This window comes from Podarcis cretensis (assembly GCF_951804945.1).
Source record: "Podarcis cretensis genome assembly, chromosome: 5".
Taxonomy (NCBI): domain Eukaryota; kingdom Metazoa; phylum Chordata; class Lepidosauria; order Squamata; family Lacertidae; genus Podarcis; species Podarcis cretensis.
Genome location: NC_137174.1, coordinates 15,682,081 through 15,698,240, shown reverse-complemented (window position 1 = coordinate 15,698,240; position 16,160 = coordinate 15,682,081). Strand labels below are relative to the sequence as shown.

At 40.2% G+C, this 16,160-nt stretch overlaps 1 protein-coding gene across 2 annotated transcripts in view; it reads right to left on the bottom strand.

Moving 5' to 3' along the window:
* Positions 1–16,160, bottom strand: part of ADK (adenosine kinase) — a 198,334-nt gene that overhangs the window by 97,919 nt on the left and 84,255 nt on the right. For both annotated transcript variants that reach the window (XM_079975325.1, XM_079975324.1), the window contains exons 5-6: positions 11,054–11,226; positions 9,927–10,035 (exon numbers count right to left, since the gene is read on the bottom strand). In XM_079975325.1, the coding sequence (XP_079831451.1) occupies positions 9,927–10,035; positions 11,054–11,226 (282 nt within the window). The remainder of the gene's footprint in view (positions 1–9,926; positions 10,036–11,053; positions 11,227–16,160) is intronic.

Sequence of the window (16,160 nt, the reverse complement as noted above, 5' to 3'; positions counted from 1 at the left end):
GGGGGTAAGAAAGCACAATGCTTCACTCAGGGTTTTTGGGGGCCATTCATCTAGTGCTAAACCATGATTTACCATTATGTGTGGATGAAACAATTACCCTCAACTTTATAGAAGCTGCATCATTGACAAAGACTGATCTTCCCAATATTATTTGCAAGAATTTCCCTCATTTATAACAACATCAATAACACCAAGCTATTTAGCTGAGTTTTAAATCAAAATGAATAATGGACAGATGTACCAAACTTTGTTTGAGATTTTAATTTATACTGTACTTACCATGGGTGTGAAACAAATTATTAAACAGCAAGAGAAAATGACTAAAAGGAGGGAAAATTCAAATCTGACTAATTCCTTAGTAATTTTCCTCAAATGAGTAAAGACAGGCTTAGACTTTTTAAAATAAGCAACCAGGATAGGAATACAAAGGCAAGGGTTTCACAGAGTAATGCTTGCAAAAAGTAAACTTTAGAAGAAAACTGAAGGCAGCCCTGTACAAGGAAGCTTTTTAAGGTTTACTGTTTTGTCGTGTTTTTAAACATGTTGGAAGCTGGGTCAATTTCAAAAAATTCCACTGGAAAAACAGAGATGGCAGTATTGAGTCAGTGCATAGCTGTCAACTTACAGATTTGAAAATAAGGGACCAGCAGCCTCGAATATAAGGGATCCACAGCCAAAATAAGGGATTTTCCGAACACAGGTATGTTCAACTTCTGAGCCCCTCCGAGCCAAAAGCAGAAAACCCAGCCAGCAGCCAAATGAAGCCTCAAGAGGTGGTTCCCACATCGCAGGAACCCGGCAAAGGGGATGCAGCAAGGAAAACCACCGTCACCTCTTCGCTGGGAAGTGCTGAGCAAAGGCGAGTCCCCAGGCAACGTGGCCAATTTGATCAGCACAAGGCATGCAAGCTCCACCCCCCCCAGTCGTTCTTAGACTCCTTATTGGGTGAGCAACGCAGCCAAGCAACACAGTTGGAGCCTCCCTCCTCCCTGGCCGGCAGGGAGGGAGGGAGAGGAGCTGCTTCCTTTGAAACCCGGGAAATTTAAGGGACATCATCAATAAGGGACAGCAGGGGGACACAGCGCTGGGATAAGGGACTTTCCCGTCAAATAAGGGACAGTTGACAGCTATGAGTCAGTGGCTCATGTGCTTCTGGCTTGCACCCTTTATAAAGATTTGAGGAGTGAGGTTATTACCCCTCTATTATTGTCGCTCAACCATTGCTACTGTGTCCTTCCTTTTAGCAGATCAAGATGATCAGGTGACAGCAAAAACTGCAAGGTTTTTAGCGGGGGCAATCAGAATAAGATCTATTACTTGATTATTGATGTAAATGAATTTTGTATAGTTAAGTTTTTACCTCTACCTTCAGTACATTGTATTTTATTGCTATGGCTAGTGACTGATGCAAATAAAGATTCTTTTGATACTATGTTGGAAGCTGCCCAGAGTGGCTGGGGCAACCCAGTCAGGGCAGGGTACAAATAAAATGATAACAACAACAACAACAAGAATTTTTCTGGTAACGTAAGAAATGTAAATGTGTTGTCACTGTCTTCTGGTGTTACTCATTCTAATAAGTTAGGTATGGAATAATGTATCTACTTCCCATGTCAACTTTTCATGTATGTTCTTTGATGCTTTTAAGTCAAGTTTCCAAGTTTAAATTTTATGCCTTTTCATTATAAACTGCCTTCAGATTTTTAGAATATTGTCCTGAAATGTTTGCCAGTCTTTAAATGCCCTCAAGGTATTATGAATTGGTTGTGAAAGGTATGAGTAAGGAAAGGGCGTTTAGCCTAGAAAATAACACTCTGCTGGTAGAAAATAAGCATCAGGTAGTGTTAGCTACGTCACAAAGTTTGGTATTCCAACACTTCCAAAATAAAACTGGCCAAAGACTCCCGAGATGTCTAATTTCCATGAAACTATAAGAAAAAGGGCTTAGCTAGGCCCCTGGGCGACCTCAATCACAAACAAAAAAACACTATAGGGCACTTCAAGCATTTTTTTCAAAATTCACTCAACATGAAATCACTTGACAATAAGCTTTTCTGTGTTCCCTAACTTATATAGCCATTCTGCCAAATGAATTTATGATTCTGCAACTAAATAAATAACTATTAGAATATTGCTTTTGCTTGCTAAAAAAAAGCAATGGGTTACCACCATTCTTTTAATACTAGCTGTTAAGTTAACTAGGAAACATATAAAATTAACTGCACATTGTGATCTAATTCCGGAATTTGTATCAAATTTTCCAGTACTTTAACAAATTAGCTTAAGGCTAAATAAAAAGCTAGAATACATTATTTAAAATGTTAATATTTATATCAGTGTTTGGTTTGTGCCTGTAAACTGTTTCTCACTGCAGGTCACTGCTGAGTCCTTTTACCATTTCTTTTTTTTAAAAAAACTAGTTTTTATTAAAGATTTTTTTTGTTACAAAACAAACAGAAAAACAGGAAAAAGTACACCTATCGTCTCCATTTTGCATTCATAAGTCTCTTTCACAGTTCGTTTGCCTTTAGTGAAATACATTTTTTGTCATAGACATCTTGCGGTTGAGCGGGAAAGGGAGTGGGGGATTTTTCTTTCGTTCTGTTGTCTAGTCCTAGTGTAGGGCTTTGTGTCAGCATCATGTAGGTAGGACAAGGACCTGATGAAATCCACATTATGGTGCTTATCTAGGTGAATTGGCTGGATATGTCATTTGAGCTACAGGGAACCAGGCACAGGGCCTTCTCGGTAGTGGCGCCCGCCCTGTGGAACGCCCTTCCAGCAGATGTCAAAGCGATAAACAACTACCTGACATTCAGAAGACATCTTAAGGCAGCCCTGTTCAGGGAAGTTTTTAACGTGCGATTTTACTGTATTTTTGGTTTCTATGGAAGCCGCCCAGAGTGGCTGGGGAGGCCCAGCCAGATGGGCGGGGTATAAATAATAAATTATTATTATTATTATTATTATTATTGATGATATATTACTGTGCACAACTAATGTGATTCTTGCATTGCAGGGGGTTGGGCTAGATGACCCTTGGGACCCCTTCCAACTCTACCTTTTACCATTTCTAATGGTGCTCCTCAAACATAGACAACGCACGAAATGCATTAAGTCCAGTCATGTGATTTTTACTCATGTCCAGAAATGACGGTGCAATTAGGCAGATAAGGATCTACAGCACTTTGCTGAATCTGTTTGCAGCCCAGATTTCTAGTTTACAGAAGCACTTAGGGACATGATTACTTCTACGAAATGGACACTTACTACAGTTTTATTGGTGTCCAACAGGAATTTCCCTTCTAATCATCAAAAGCCAACTAAACTTACCATATCAATTAATGTTTCCAATTACTTCTCAGTCTATAAGTCTTCTTTTGTAATGGTTCAACGCCCAAAGGTTTATTTACACAATCAAATACCACATCTATGGGATTTATGTAATTTATGTAATTGTCAAAAACTTGGTGAATGTTGACAGTTACAGAAAATTCTCAAGATTTTATCAAGTCTGGTAAGAAATGTCAGAAATACTTACATTGTGAGATTTTTTTCATCAATAATATGGAAAAAAGCAGAGCAAACAAGAATAATATACGTGTCTCCCTTCAGAAACATGCCCAGTGAAGATGTTTTTAGTTATATATGGCCTCTATATGGCCAGGAAGCTCATGCCGCCAATGTTTTATAGCCATCCTACTGAAATCGAAGAGGGCTGCAATGAACTCACATTTTGGTCAATATTTTAGCTCCCACTAGTGAGAAAATTGATTCCAATGATAGAACAAATATTGCATGAACCAAGATGATCAGCTGAAGTACTTATCTCATAAACATGCTGGACTCCAACACCACTGCTGTGAAATTACATTTCTTTCTCATTATTAGATATCCAAAAGGTTTGCAAAATAGCTCTATCAACTCTGCTCTGTTTCAGATTAATTTGACACACAAAACTTCAATGGAGATTAAGCAAGTGTTACAATGCAACTGATAACATAATGGAGTACAGTGAAGTGCAAGAAATCCAGAGTACACCTACTGCAATTGCATGAATAAATGAAACACTCATTCAATACAGCACGACTGGATTGCTTTCTGCTTTGAGGTTATCATTGTTCCGTTCGGCAGCTATGCTATTGGAAACTTGGTCAATCTCATTGTAATCTAATCCTTTGCTTAAACTGGAGAACCATATGATTAATTGGTTTTTCAGTCTATGTCACTGTTGTTCTGAATGTTCCCTTTTGTTGGACAACTTTCGATGCAGGGTATTGGTGGTAGCGTTTTAAGAAAACAATATTTCTGTTTAACTGTCTTCATGTCCTGAGGTGGAAAATGCTGACCAACTGCTGTTGGATAAATCAGGATGGCACCGGAAGCCATCCTGTCTTATGTTTATTACTTCAGTCTGTTCTGATCAAAAGGTTTTTTCACTTTGCCATATAATGATTGATCAAAATATACGACTATGTGCTACTGTAGACACCACATGATGTCAGCACAAATAGTGTTAGATGTTGGGACAGACATTATGGAGAAAATACTTACTGACTGAGGTGATCTATCATTCAGATTAAAAAGTATTTCCCCAGTTGCTTCAATACCAAACTTTTTTCAAAGAGGGCCAGGTTTGATGTTTTTTTTTGTTTTTTTTTAAGGATTCAACCCCAAAGTTAAATTGGGCCCCCAAAACAGCCTTTGGACATGCCTGGGGATAAGGGAGTAGAATGTAGGGTAGAGACTATGAACCCCAGATCTTCTCTCCTGTTTTCACCCAAGGGAAAATCTTGCAAATGAAGCAATGCTTGAATACAGCCAATGTTCTGCTACAATACAATTTGAACTGGAGACTTCTGGAGTCTATGTCTGCATTATCCCCAAACCATTTCTCCTTTAAATAAGACTAGAAAGCAGATAACCTTAATAACATGTCAAGAGTTCATAAAAAGCCCATGAATAGGAATCAACAAAAGATGAGCAGCTTTGGCTGTATGAACCAAGAAATCTGGTGTGGATGCATCTCTCCTTTTTCATATGATTGACACTTAATTAAGTTTGACTAGTAGAAGAGCAACAGCGGCAACTTTCTTCAAAGTTGACTCTCTCATCCCCATTCCCTTCTAGGTGTACAAAGATTTATTTTTTAAATTTACATTAAAATAAGAGTGATAAATCAGATCAGGTTTTTAAAATGCAACTTTAGATTTCTTGCCTTACAGACTTCATTACCCAAGAAAAGTATTCTTCCGAAATATGGAAGGACAGTCTGCATCAACATGGATTTATGTACTGAAGTTTCCCTGCCTAGCAGGACTGTTTTTAGTCATCCAGTGTTATGCAGTTAAAGCAGCTCATTACCAATAGATCTGAGTTTCAGCATCTTCCTAATGAAATAAAGACTAGCCTTTTGCCTCTCCCATGTGCATGGAATGCATTTATGTATCTATAGAATTGGGGTGGATGGGGGCTGGATAGATAAAGAAACATTATGCCAATAAAGATGACATGCTGCGTTCATCTCTGTAGGTATCTGTCAAATGCAAAACCGTACACAACTATCCTCAGAGTAATAATGATGTTTTATCATTTTAATTATAAACACTTTGGAAAAAAAATCCCCCAAAGTATATGTGTTGGGGTGGTCTAAATTAACTGTAGTTTGATAGCCCAAGGGTAGCAGAAATAGATTGAGCTAGCAAATTTCATAGTAGTTATAGCAGCTGTCTTCTTGCCTCGGGGAATCTGGGTATTTAACAAAGCAGACAGCTTGGCACAGGCATCTGATTAGCAACATGCCAATATGGCTGGACAGAATTTGCAGAGGCTCTATTGTTCCAGTATTTGATTAAACATCTGGAGAATTCTACTATTATATATTTCCCCCATATATTCACTCACAATAATTTTGCACAGGTTGTCATGTCTTCCTTAATACTAGTAATAGGGCGTGGAGTCGCCCGCGGTGCAGCAGTAAAAATGAATGATGATGCGCCGCAAATGAAGTTGTTTAAAAAAAGCAGAAAGGGCAGAACGTGAGAGTAAGTATGTTTCTAAATCACAGATCCATAAAAGCATTTAAGAAATAAATTCCAAGACGTTCTATGAACAGAGATGTGAAAGTGAGGGCATATGTTGCAAGAGGAGTTTTATAACAACTAATACAAAAACAAAGAATTTGTACAACTGTTTAAAAAGCTAATAACTGAGCTTCCAAAACATATTTGGCATACTGTCTTTGAAAATCTTACTACTCCTTGGGCAGTTTCTGAACAGCAAACTTTCAACAAAGAATCACACACACACACACACACTCTTTGTCTCTCATGCTTTATGCATACACCACAAATTATTGGGGCTTGTCGGCAGAGTTCAAAGCACCAGAGTCTCTGCAAACTGCCTTCTTCATCTAGAAGTACATTCTTTTACTCTATCAAATCCATCTGAGGTAATAAGACTTGATGTTTTATTCAACAGAGCTGAGGAAAATTGTTGCACAATAGGTTAATTCAAAATGGCAGCATAGAAAATGCATCTGTCAGTGGGGATCAAATTACAGGGCAAGCTCCTTGCGATGCTTAGAAAAACAAGCCTGCAGTTTTACGGATTATGTGCACGCATGTGTTTAAAGGGGTGGGAAAGGAGCTAAATATCTGCACTAACCTCCAATTAAAGTCAATCATAAAAACAGCCTATTTAATGAGTGCAGATTTCTTTGGGTAATTATAACACCAACCAGTCGCCCCCCTTCTTTTAAATTTGTAATTCTGCCTTCTTGTTATTGCTTGCTTTGTCATTAATCGCCTCAGGACCTTGATTTCCTAGCAACAGAGTCTGCCACCAAACATTTGGCTCTTGTTCAACATTTTCTTTGTGAAAAATGGCACTGCTGTTGTTGCTGGGCTGCTGCAGCTAGACTGTCTCTGTAAGTGCTCTAATAATGCATTCTTTTATTTAAAAAAATCACACGAGAAAAGGACAAATGCCCGTGCCTCCCTAAATAGCGAGCAAAAGCAAGTTTACCTGCAATTTAAAGTTTGCAGCAGCCGCAGGAAAATAATCTGATAATTTCTCATGAATACTATGATAGCACTTAAATATAAAAAAGGTCCACTGTCTGCCGCATGTTGAGGAAAATGAGGAGCAACACCTGCCAAATGTTATGTATCAGATTTCTTTTCCACCCAAGGGGACAAAGTGGCTGGCTTGGGTCCAGTGGGGCTTCTCTGCCTCTTCCTTCCCACTGCAGTCTCAGGCACCTCCCTCCCCACCAAAGAACAGCTCCCAAGAGCGAGGTCCCTTCAGAACAGCATGGACTGTGGCTCACACAAGGTGCTCCCCACAAGTCCCCACCAATTCTCTTCTCCCACTAACAACCCCATGCTATTTCCAACACAACTCGGAAGCCCCCGTCCCACAATGACTGCTCCCCACATTAAATGGGGGGGCACCTTTGCGTGGTCGCATGCAGCCCCCTGGACCCTATGCGGCACCATTAACACAGGCTTGGCTTGGCCTTCCCCAGGTGGGATACCTGGAGGTCTCCGCCTACCTCAGCCAGTTGCCCAATCCCGCCTGGGGAGGTGTTGCCAAGGTGATCAGGCCAGGTAGGGGGAGGGATTACCTGCCCACACAATAGGGGAAGGACCTGCCTGAGCCAAGGTCTACCCTCATCTGAAACATAATAAAGTTGTGGCCAATTTTAATCCCATAGCACGTTGTCTTGAGTCATTATTCCACATGGGGGCCGCCCAGGGTTTGGGGGACTCCGCCTGTCCATGCAAAGATTTTTCAGGAGGTGGAAGAGGCTGCGATGGGAAGGATGAAACAGGAAGGATCTGTTGTGTTCTACAATCCAAGTGTTTATGTGGGACCCAGTTCCAACCATACCTGGGTCCAGCCCGCTGTGCCACAGACCTCTGTTTAACAGGGGGCTGTACAGGGCTGCAGGGAGAAAGGTCAGCACGTATGGAGGTGCAGTAAGATTCTGTAGGTACCACTGCAGCTGGTTCCTGAAGAACAGTTATGCCTACCATTCCTCTCCCCCTCCCACCCATTCTTCTTCTTCATTTCAAAACTTTCTAGTCTTCTTACAGTTTTTAGCTCACTGCATTCAGTCCCAAGCGTGCCATTCAGAACAGACCAAGATAAAGCAATTTTGAAATGAGAAAACAGGCCGGCGGGAGGGGGAAGAGCATAAATTAAAAATGAACAGGCTACTGTGGAAATATATATTCTGAAAAGATGTCTCGAGCATATGGCAGAAGCGGTTGATGTTCTGTGCTGCGTCTGATCTTTGCAGGATAAGCATTTGCTTTACAATTATTGATGGAGCTTTGGCCATATGCAAGAATCAACAACCACCACCATGGAAAATCCAGAGCGCTGCACAATAACAGGCTGCAGGAGACACTAACACTAACTGAAGGAAATAACTTTTTTTTTAAAATGAATTTGTTTCTCCCGGATAATCCATTTTCTACACTTCTCACCAGCTGTTCCCACATGGCTCAGGTAACAGGATGGCAGCAGCTGTCATACAGAATCCATATATTATATGCACATTACATTCTTTAATCTGCCATAGCTGCCTCCTATACTTGTTAATTGCGATCAGCATTAACAACATCACAGCAAGGGAAACACAAATCTGCAATTTATAGCACACCAGAATGCAAGTCTACATAAATATGTGAATTGGGTTTCCGTCTATCTTAGGCGAGAGTAAAATATCCATAGAATGAATTCTGAGCATTTCCTCCTCGGCTTCACTAGAACAGTGTTTCCAACATGTGGGTCACGACCTCAATTGGGTTGCAAAGCCTGTGCAAGAGGGTCGTGGCTTTGAAAGTTAACTCCAAACAATTATTGCTCTTAATCCTTAGTTGGTATGATACCTTTAACAACTTTTTGTTTTGCTGGTATATTGTAATGCTGTGTAGACAATTGTAACCAAGGCTAGAGTCTTATATTTTTGGCAGCGAGCTTATTCAAATTTTGGCTTCATGTTACCAACTCAGTTATCATTGAGTACCCTGAGCCTGCTGATGAAGCACGATCTGTGCTGCTATTTGGTAGCGCCTATCTTTGCATGCTAGGTTTTTCCCTACTGACTTGTATGATTTTATTCTGTGAACTGCCCTGAGACCTCTGGGTATAGGATGATATAATAATAATAATAATAATAATAATAATAATAATGACAAAATACTGCAGCAGGCTATATACCTCAATAATGATCTGTGGCTATGTGAGACAACCATCAAACACCACATTGACCTACTTGTTTAGCTATCCCACTGATACTTGCCCAAATGGACTTTATTGTGAATAAAGCTATTAAAAATATTATAGCTAACACAGCTTTTATAAGTGTATGCATTAAAGTAAAATTTTAATGGCTTATGAAGTAATAACCTGTGATCAGATGGCAGCTATTCTTACAATCCCATTAAGAAAACAACAACCCTAAATAAGTTTGAAAGTATTATAAAAATGAATTCCACATTAATAGAGGCATTAAGTAATTTTTTGCTTTCTGATCATTGTCCAAAATTCCTGTGACAATACTAAATAAATTTGGACTTGTGTGTTGCAATACCAAAAAGGTTGAGAACCACAGTGCTAGAAGATGGCAGGTCTTGGCATCCCTGCAGAATCCAAGAAACTGCTCAAAATTAAGCCATACATAAAAATGTAAATGTGATGTACAGTTAAGAGTTCAAATGCTGAATTTGATTCAAGATAGCTTCCTGAGATCTACTTAAGTGACTTAAAGTAAGTCAACATTCATGTCAATTAATCAAGACACAGTGCAACGGAAGAGTCACTTTTAGCACCCACAAAATATATCCTGTACTTGATGCAACTTGTATGTAAATGGTCAAAGTGTTGAACGCAGGTGCAAAATTAAGCAAACCTACCGCAATATAATAAACTTGAGCTTTTTCCACCAAGTTCCAGTTCTTTTCTATGTCAAGATGCTTTTCCTTTTTATAACAGTTAGCAGCAGCCAGGTTAGCAACAAGAGACCTAAAATGACAAAAAGTAGTCAATATGATCAGATGGAACAACTGATCCACAGTCTCTTCATTCCTTTCGCTCCTGCAAACTAGTAATAATACTTAGAATTTATTTAGCAAGCTGCTTCAGATACTGTTCCTTCTTGCAACCCTTACAACAGCCTGTGATGTAGGTCAGTTTTATTCCCATATTGTTGATGGGAGGGGGCACTGGGGCTGAGAGGCTGCTCTGACTAAGGCCACCTGTTCAGTTTCTGTGCAGGAGAGGGAAGAGGTTCAGACTGGGGACTTGTGGATTTGTACCTCAGTCTCCTAGCCACTTATGCCAGCTTTCTGAAAACCTCCTACAGATATGGGAGTGGAAGTTTCAAGAGAACTTTCTAGTAATGCTAATTGGGAAGAAGGAGGGAAGCAAGGTGCTGCTTTTGATGCTGAGGCTGTTGGTTGATTAAAGGTAAAGGTAAAGGGACCCCTGACCATCAGGTCCATTCGTGACCGACTCTGGGGTTGCAGCGCTCATCTCGCTTTATTGGCCGAGGGAGCCAGCGTACAGCTTCCAGGTCATGTGACCAGCATGACTAAGCCGCTTCTGGTGAACCAGAGCAGCGCACGGAAACGCCGTTTACCTTCCCGCCGGAGCGGTACCTATTTATCTACTTGCACTGCGTGCTTTCGAAATGCTAGGTTGGCAGGAGCAGGGACTGAGCAACGGGAGCTCACCCTGTCATGGGGATTCGAACCGCCGACCTTCTGAGCGGCAAGTCCTAGGCTCTGTGGTTTAACCCACAGTGCCACCCACGTCAATCACGTTGGTTGATTACACAGAGGCAAATTTGTAAAGATGGGGAAGAGTAGCAAGAAGAAGAGATTGTCAACAGCACAAATGGAAAGGAGAAGGGACTTGAAGTCACAAGCACTTCAATTTGGCTTACAAATGCAGCTGCCGACATCTGCCATATTCCAGGTCAAAATAGGAATTTTGACCTGGAATATGGCAGAGGTTTTTGTATCCCAAGAAGAAATATGACCTGTTGTCACTTGTGATGCAGGCAGCGCAGGTTCCAGTTGGCTCTTCGCTCTGCTCATAATAATGGGCATCCACATGAGCTTCTTCCGCTTTCTTCTTCAAAATTGCACCAAACATATCGGTTCCGATGCACCCAAAAAACGTTGCAGCTTTATAAGGGCTCTGGATCATCCACTGCAGTCAGAGACAAAGAAGGAAAAACCAATTCACTTCAATTGTTGGAATCAAATTGTTGTTATATGTACGTACAGCACTTTGCATTAAAATGAGAAGTCCAATAATACCTTTGAATTCCTTCAAATCCAGATGGACTTTAAATTGTTTAAGTTCAACCTTCCTCAGCCTGGACCCTCCTGATATTGTTGAACTCCAGCTCCCATCAGTTCAGTTGCAGTCCAATTTAAGACTAACTTAAAACTGCAATTCTAACCACACTTACCTGGGAGGAAGCCCAGCTGAATGTAACAAAACTTATTTCTGAGTATGTATGGCTAAGATTGTAGCTTTAGTCTATCAAAGTTTTGAGGGTTTTATTTTATTTTATTTTATTTTATTTTATTTTATTACAATCAAGCGGTATATAAATTTTATGAAATAGAGTAAAATAGGCATACTGATGTAGCTTAGGAAAATACAAATAAAATATTACCGATTATATGCAAAATCAATAGATCTTTAGCAAACATACATTTGTGGACTTATACGCCAAAAATGCAGAACCAGCAGTTCAGCTACTCTGAAATAACTGCAAAAGAAAACTGCAAAACAATCCCACCCACCCCACCCTAAAGTTCCCTAAGGTCACTCCAGCTACATAAGCTGGGGCTGCTGCAGAGTCCAGAGACCATCTTGTTTGTCTCTTAGAGCAGACCCAGGTCATCAAGCCTGAGCTTCCACAGCTGCTGCCAGCCATGAACCATCATTGGCAGGACTGGTGGTGGTGGTGGTGGCGGCGGCAGCGGCAGCAGCAGCAGCAGTTATGTTATTATTATAATTGCGCTGTTTTAAAGTTGCATTTTATATTTAACTTCCTTTGGCAAATGTTTTCTTTTGAAATCTTTACATTTGTGTGTGTTAACTTTGCTGCATTAAACATGCATTCTGCAGTTGACCTCTTTTGCAATGTTTTATTTTGAAACCTTTGTGATAATATTTTAGTTTCTTGTTAATTATTTTGCTTTGAGTGTAAACTTTATATTTGACTTTTTTCAATGATGTTTTATTCTGGATTGTTTTGTTTGATGCTTTAGTGTGTTGTAAGCCGATTTGGGTTTCTTCTTAACAATATAAAGCAATATAGAAATGAAATGAATAGTAATAACAATAAAAAGAAATGTGAGAAAATACAGAGATATGAAGAGACCACAAGGGTATTCTTGTTCAAGTACCTGAAAATTGTAGCAATAAGCGAATACCATGTATCCAATACCATGTACTGTTTCCTCTGGTAATCCAATACAGAAAACTGTAGCAACTTCACAAATAATCACTAAAATTCAACAATTTCCTTGGTTCCAGCGGCTAATGAATCCTCAGCAAGAGGGGAATCCAGGGCTCACCCTGCCTTCATAATCCCTTAAGCATAAGGTCACTTACTCCTTGCCCCTCCATACGGTGTGAAATCGGTAGCTAGGGGGATGTGTAAATACTTTTATTGTCCTTTAGGAAAGAGGGTTGTTATAAGGTGTTGGGAACTGGGGTTATTGACAGAGGTGGGTGATGGGCTCATGTTTCTACATGCCAGACACCCCTACTTTGTGACATATTTGTGATGTATCAATGATGCTGTTGAAAAATATATTATGGGAAATGGGGAGAGGTCTTAAAAGTTCAAGCAACCCCATGCTCGGGGTTCCTACTCTTTGTGTGTTTGAACCTTGTTGCAACAAATAAAGATCAGGTCTACCGACTGTTGCTTTGCTTCTTTAACTTGCCTGGAGACTCCCTCTTTTGCTGACCGAACTCGTGGGGAGTGGCACCCTGATGAGCTGGGCCGCAGAGTAAATCCCCGCACCCAAGGATTTTTTCCTTATCAAGCCTCTCAAGCAGGGTGCTTTAGTAATACACATAGGCTTAATGTGCATGCTGTTCAAAAGTTTCATCTTCAACTCCTGTTCCCAGCATGCTACAAACAAAACCCAACTATCAACCTAAGGTAGACAACACAGCAAGTCAGACTCTGGGGGGTTTTTTTGTCCATGACAGCAACAGGGGTGCAGTGGGAAGTTTTGAGTAGCACCAGTACACTGTTTGTTCACATGAAACCATAGTTTAACTGAAAACAAAGCTACTAAAAGCATTTAAAAATAGAAGACATAGTTGAAAGCTGCTGCTAAATTTATTGATTTTTTTAAAAAAATCCTCTATACTATATATAACATCTATTTCAGCTGTTTGCCTTAAAAGTATAAAGTCAATTTTAAAATATGAAAAAGAAACAAAACAATTAAGGACAGGCAGAGACCATTTTAGGTGTGTCTAACTGATGCATGACTGCCAACGTGTGGGTCCTTTTGGACCTGGAAGAGGGCAGAATGGGGCTGTGGAATAGAAGCCCTGCACAGATGGTCACTGCCTGTGCTATGAAGAACAGACATTAAAATAATATGTGACACAATGGGAGATAAGGTGAAACCCTGGTGGATGCATCAGCCAATGGGCGTCATAATTTCTCCTAACTGCAGTTGGTAGTTTACACACTCAATCTATATTAAGAATTAAGGGCTACATCTCTTCACCACCAAGTTACTAATAATTGTTTCCTAATAGAGATTTATGCAAATGATAATGTCAGAATTTCAAATCAGCCCTAGTGGTATCTGTAGGTTACAGAAAGGTTAAGAAAGTGAGCTGGCATTCCATTGTATATTTAGTCAGAGCTCCAATACATTTGGAAGCAAAGATGCTTCATTGCATACAAAATTCAGATAAGCTGATGTTGTAAACAAAATCTGCCCTTTCCCCCTTATGGGGTATCCAAGAGCCCATATAGCGTCCTTACATGGGTTCCCTATTGGTAGGAGAAAATAACAGAGGCCAACCAGAGACTATTCAGAAGCAAAGCAGCTAGTAAGCCTGATCTTTATTAAAGCTGTTACAACAGGGTGCTCCCTCATGCGCAGGATGGAGGAGGACCCAGAACAAAGGTGTGCCCGCCCTTATATAGACATTTAAAATTGCCTGCCCTGGAATCCAAGACCACCCCCAGATACATCATACATACATCACAGAAAAGGCAGTCTACGACAGAAATCTGAGTGCGTTGTTTATCTCCTGTCTGGCAGGTTACCTGTTAATGGTCACTTGATTGGATTACCTGGGGAGCCTGGCCAGTCTTTTGTAATGATAAATACTTAGTTCCTGAGCCAGGTCACAGGCTCACCCTATTCATACACAGACATACCCTTAAGACAGGATTTGTGAACGAAAAAACAATGGAGGAGGCTTTTCCATTTTCCTTTGACCTTGCAGAGAAATATTTGAGGTCAATTTGGGAGGGACAAAATGGTTTCAGGACTTCTTCTGTGGTGTTTCAGACATGTGGTTTATATATACAGTGATGAACATTTAGCATATATATATCACCTTAATATTCTTATAACACTGAAAAAATGGATATTATTATTCCTTTTTTTATTGGAGAGTTCTTCAGCTTTATTAGATTTTAAGCCATGGGTAGACAGTATTTCCCTTTTACATTAGCAGTTAAATCCTTCAACCAAAAACCTTCAACATTCCTGTTTGGACAAGTTTGGATGCTTAGAAAGGAGAGGTAATTTTGATCTGTTTTAGTATTTGAACTTTTGTTTTAAAGTATTGCTGTGAATTTCCCCCCTTGATTTTATTGTTTTATCTTTTTGTAAAACACTTTGAAGGTTTTTTTAAAAAAACAAACAAAACAGTGTATAAATTTTATAAAATAAATAATAAATAATATATCTTATAAACAAACAAACAAACAAACAAACCACACAATGGTTTGCTCAGTGCTGTCCTAAGAAAATCCATGCAGGCCTCCTCCATGCTAAAACCAATTCTTACCCACTCCATTTCTGCTCTTGTGTCACCACCAGAGATGGTTAGGCCCCACAAATGCTACAGATTATTTTAACAAGTCAAAAAGGTCCACTGGATTCACCTGAAGGAGTGGCATTCTGGCCCTAGGTGGGACTAACTTTGTAAAGAAAAAGGAACTGAAGGTATGGAGTGGGCAATGGATCATCCTGAACTTTTAGGCGTTCCAGCCACACAACAGGGTGTGGCCCTTGGTCCAGGAAGCCAGTATTGAGACACACCCTTCAGATGAGTCCAGTGAACAGAAAATACTCCTGTGCTGGACTCAGGTGGGACGTTCACAAGTTGATCTGCTGATCAACAGCTGGATGCCTAAGATGGATGAAGCACACTGTGAAGTGCTCCCCATCCATAAGTCACTTTGGCTGAAGCACTAAGGACCAAATGCTCTGTACCACCTTTCCTAAATGGCCTTGGCCCTGCATACCTGAAGGAACGTCTTCACTCCCATCATTCAGCCTTGACACTGAGATCGAAATGGCTGCTGATGCTGAAAATTGCTACCTTTCTAAACATGCTTTTGTTTGGAATTCATGTAGCCTCAAATACTTCTCCCCCCCCCCCCCATCCTGGCCTTTCCTGACCATCAAGGTTAGGTTTTTTGTTTTAAGTTCTGTGACTTTGTACCTCTTCTGATGTATTTCACTGTTTACATTTTACGATATATTAAATGATTTTATAACATGCTCTTGTGTTTAATTATTTAATTTGTCATGCTTTTATTTATATTGTATACTACTTAGACCATGGCTTTAAGGTCCGTATAGTTAAAGCCATGGTTTTCCCAGTAGTGATGTATGGAAGTGAGAGCTGGACCATAAAGAAGGCTGATCGCCGAAGAATTGATGCTTTTGAATTATGGTGCTGGAGGAGACTCTTGAGAGTCCCATGGACTTCAAGAAGATCAAACGCATCCATTCTTAAGGAAATCAGCCCTGAGTGGTCACTGGAAGGACGGATCGTGAAGCTAAGGCTCCAGTACTTTGGCCACCTCATGAGAAGAGAAGACTCCCTGGAAAAGACCCTGATGTTGG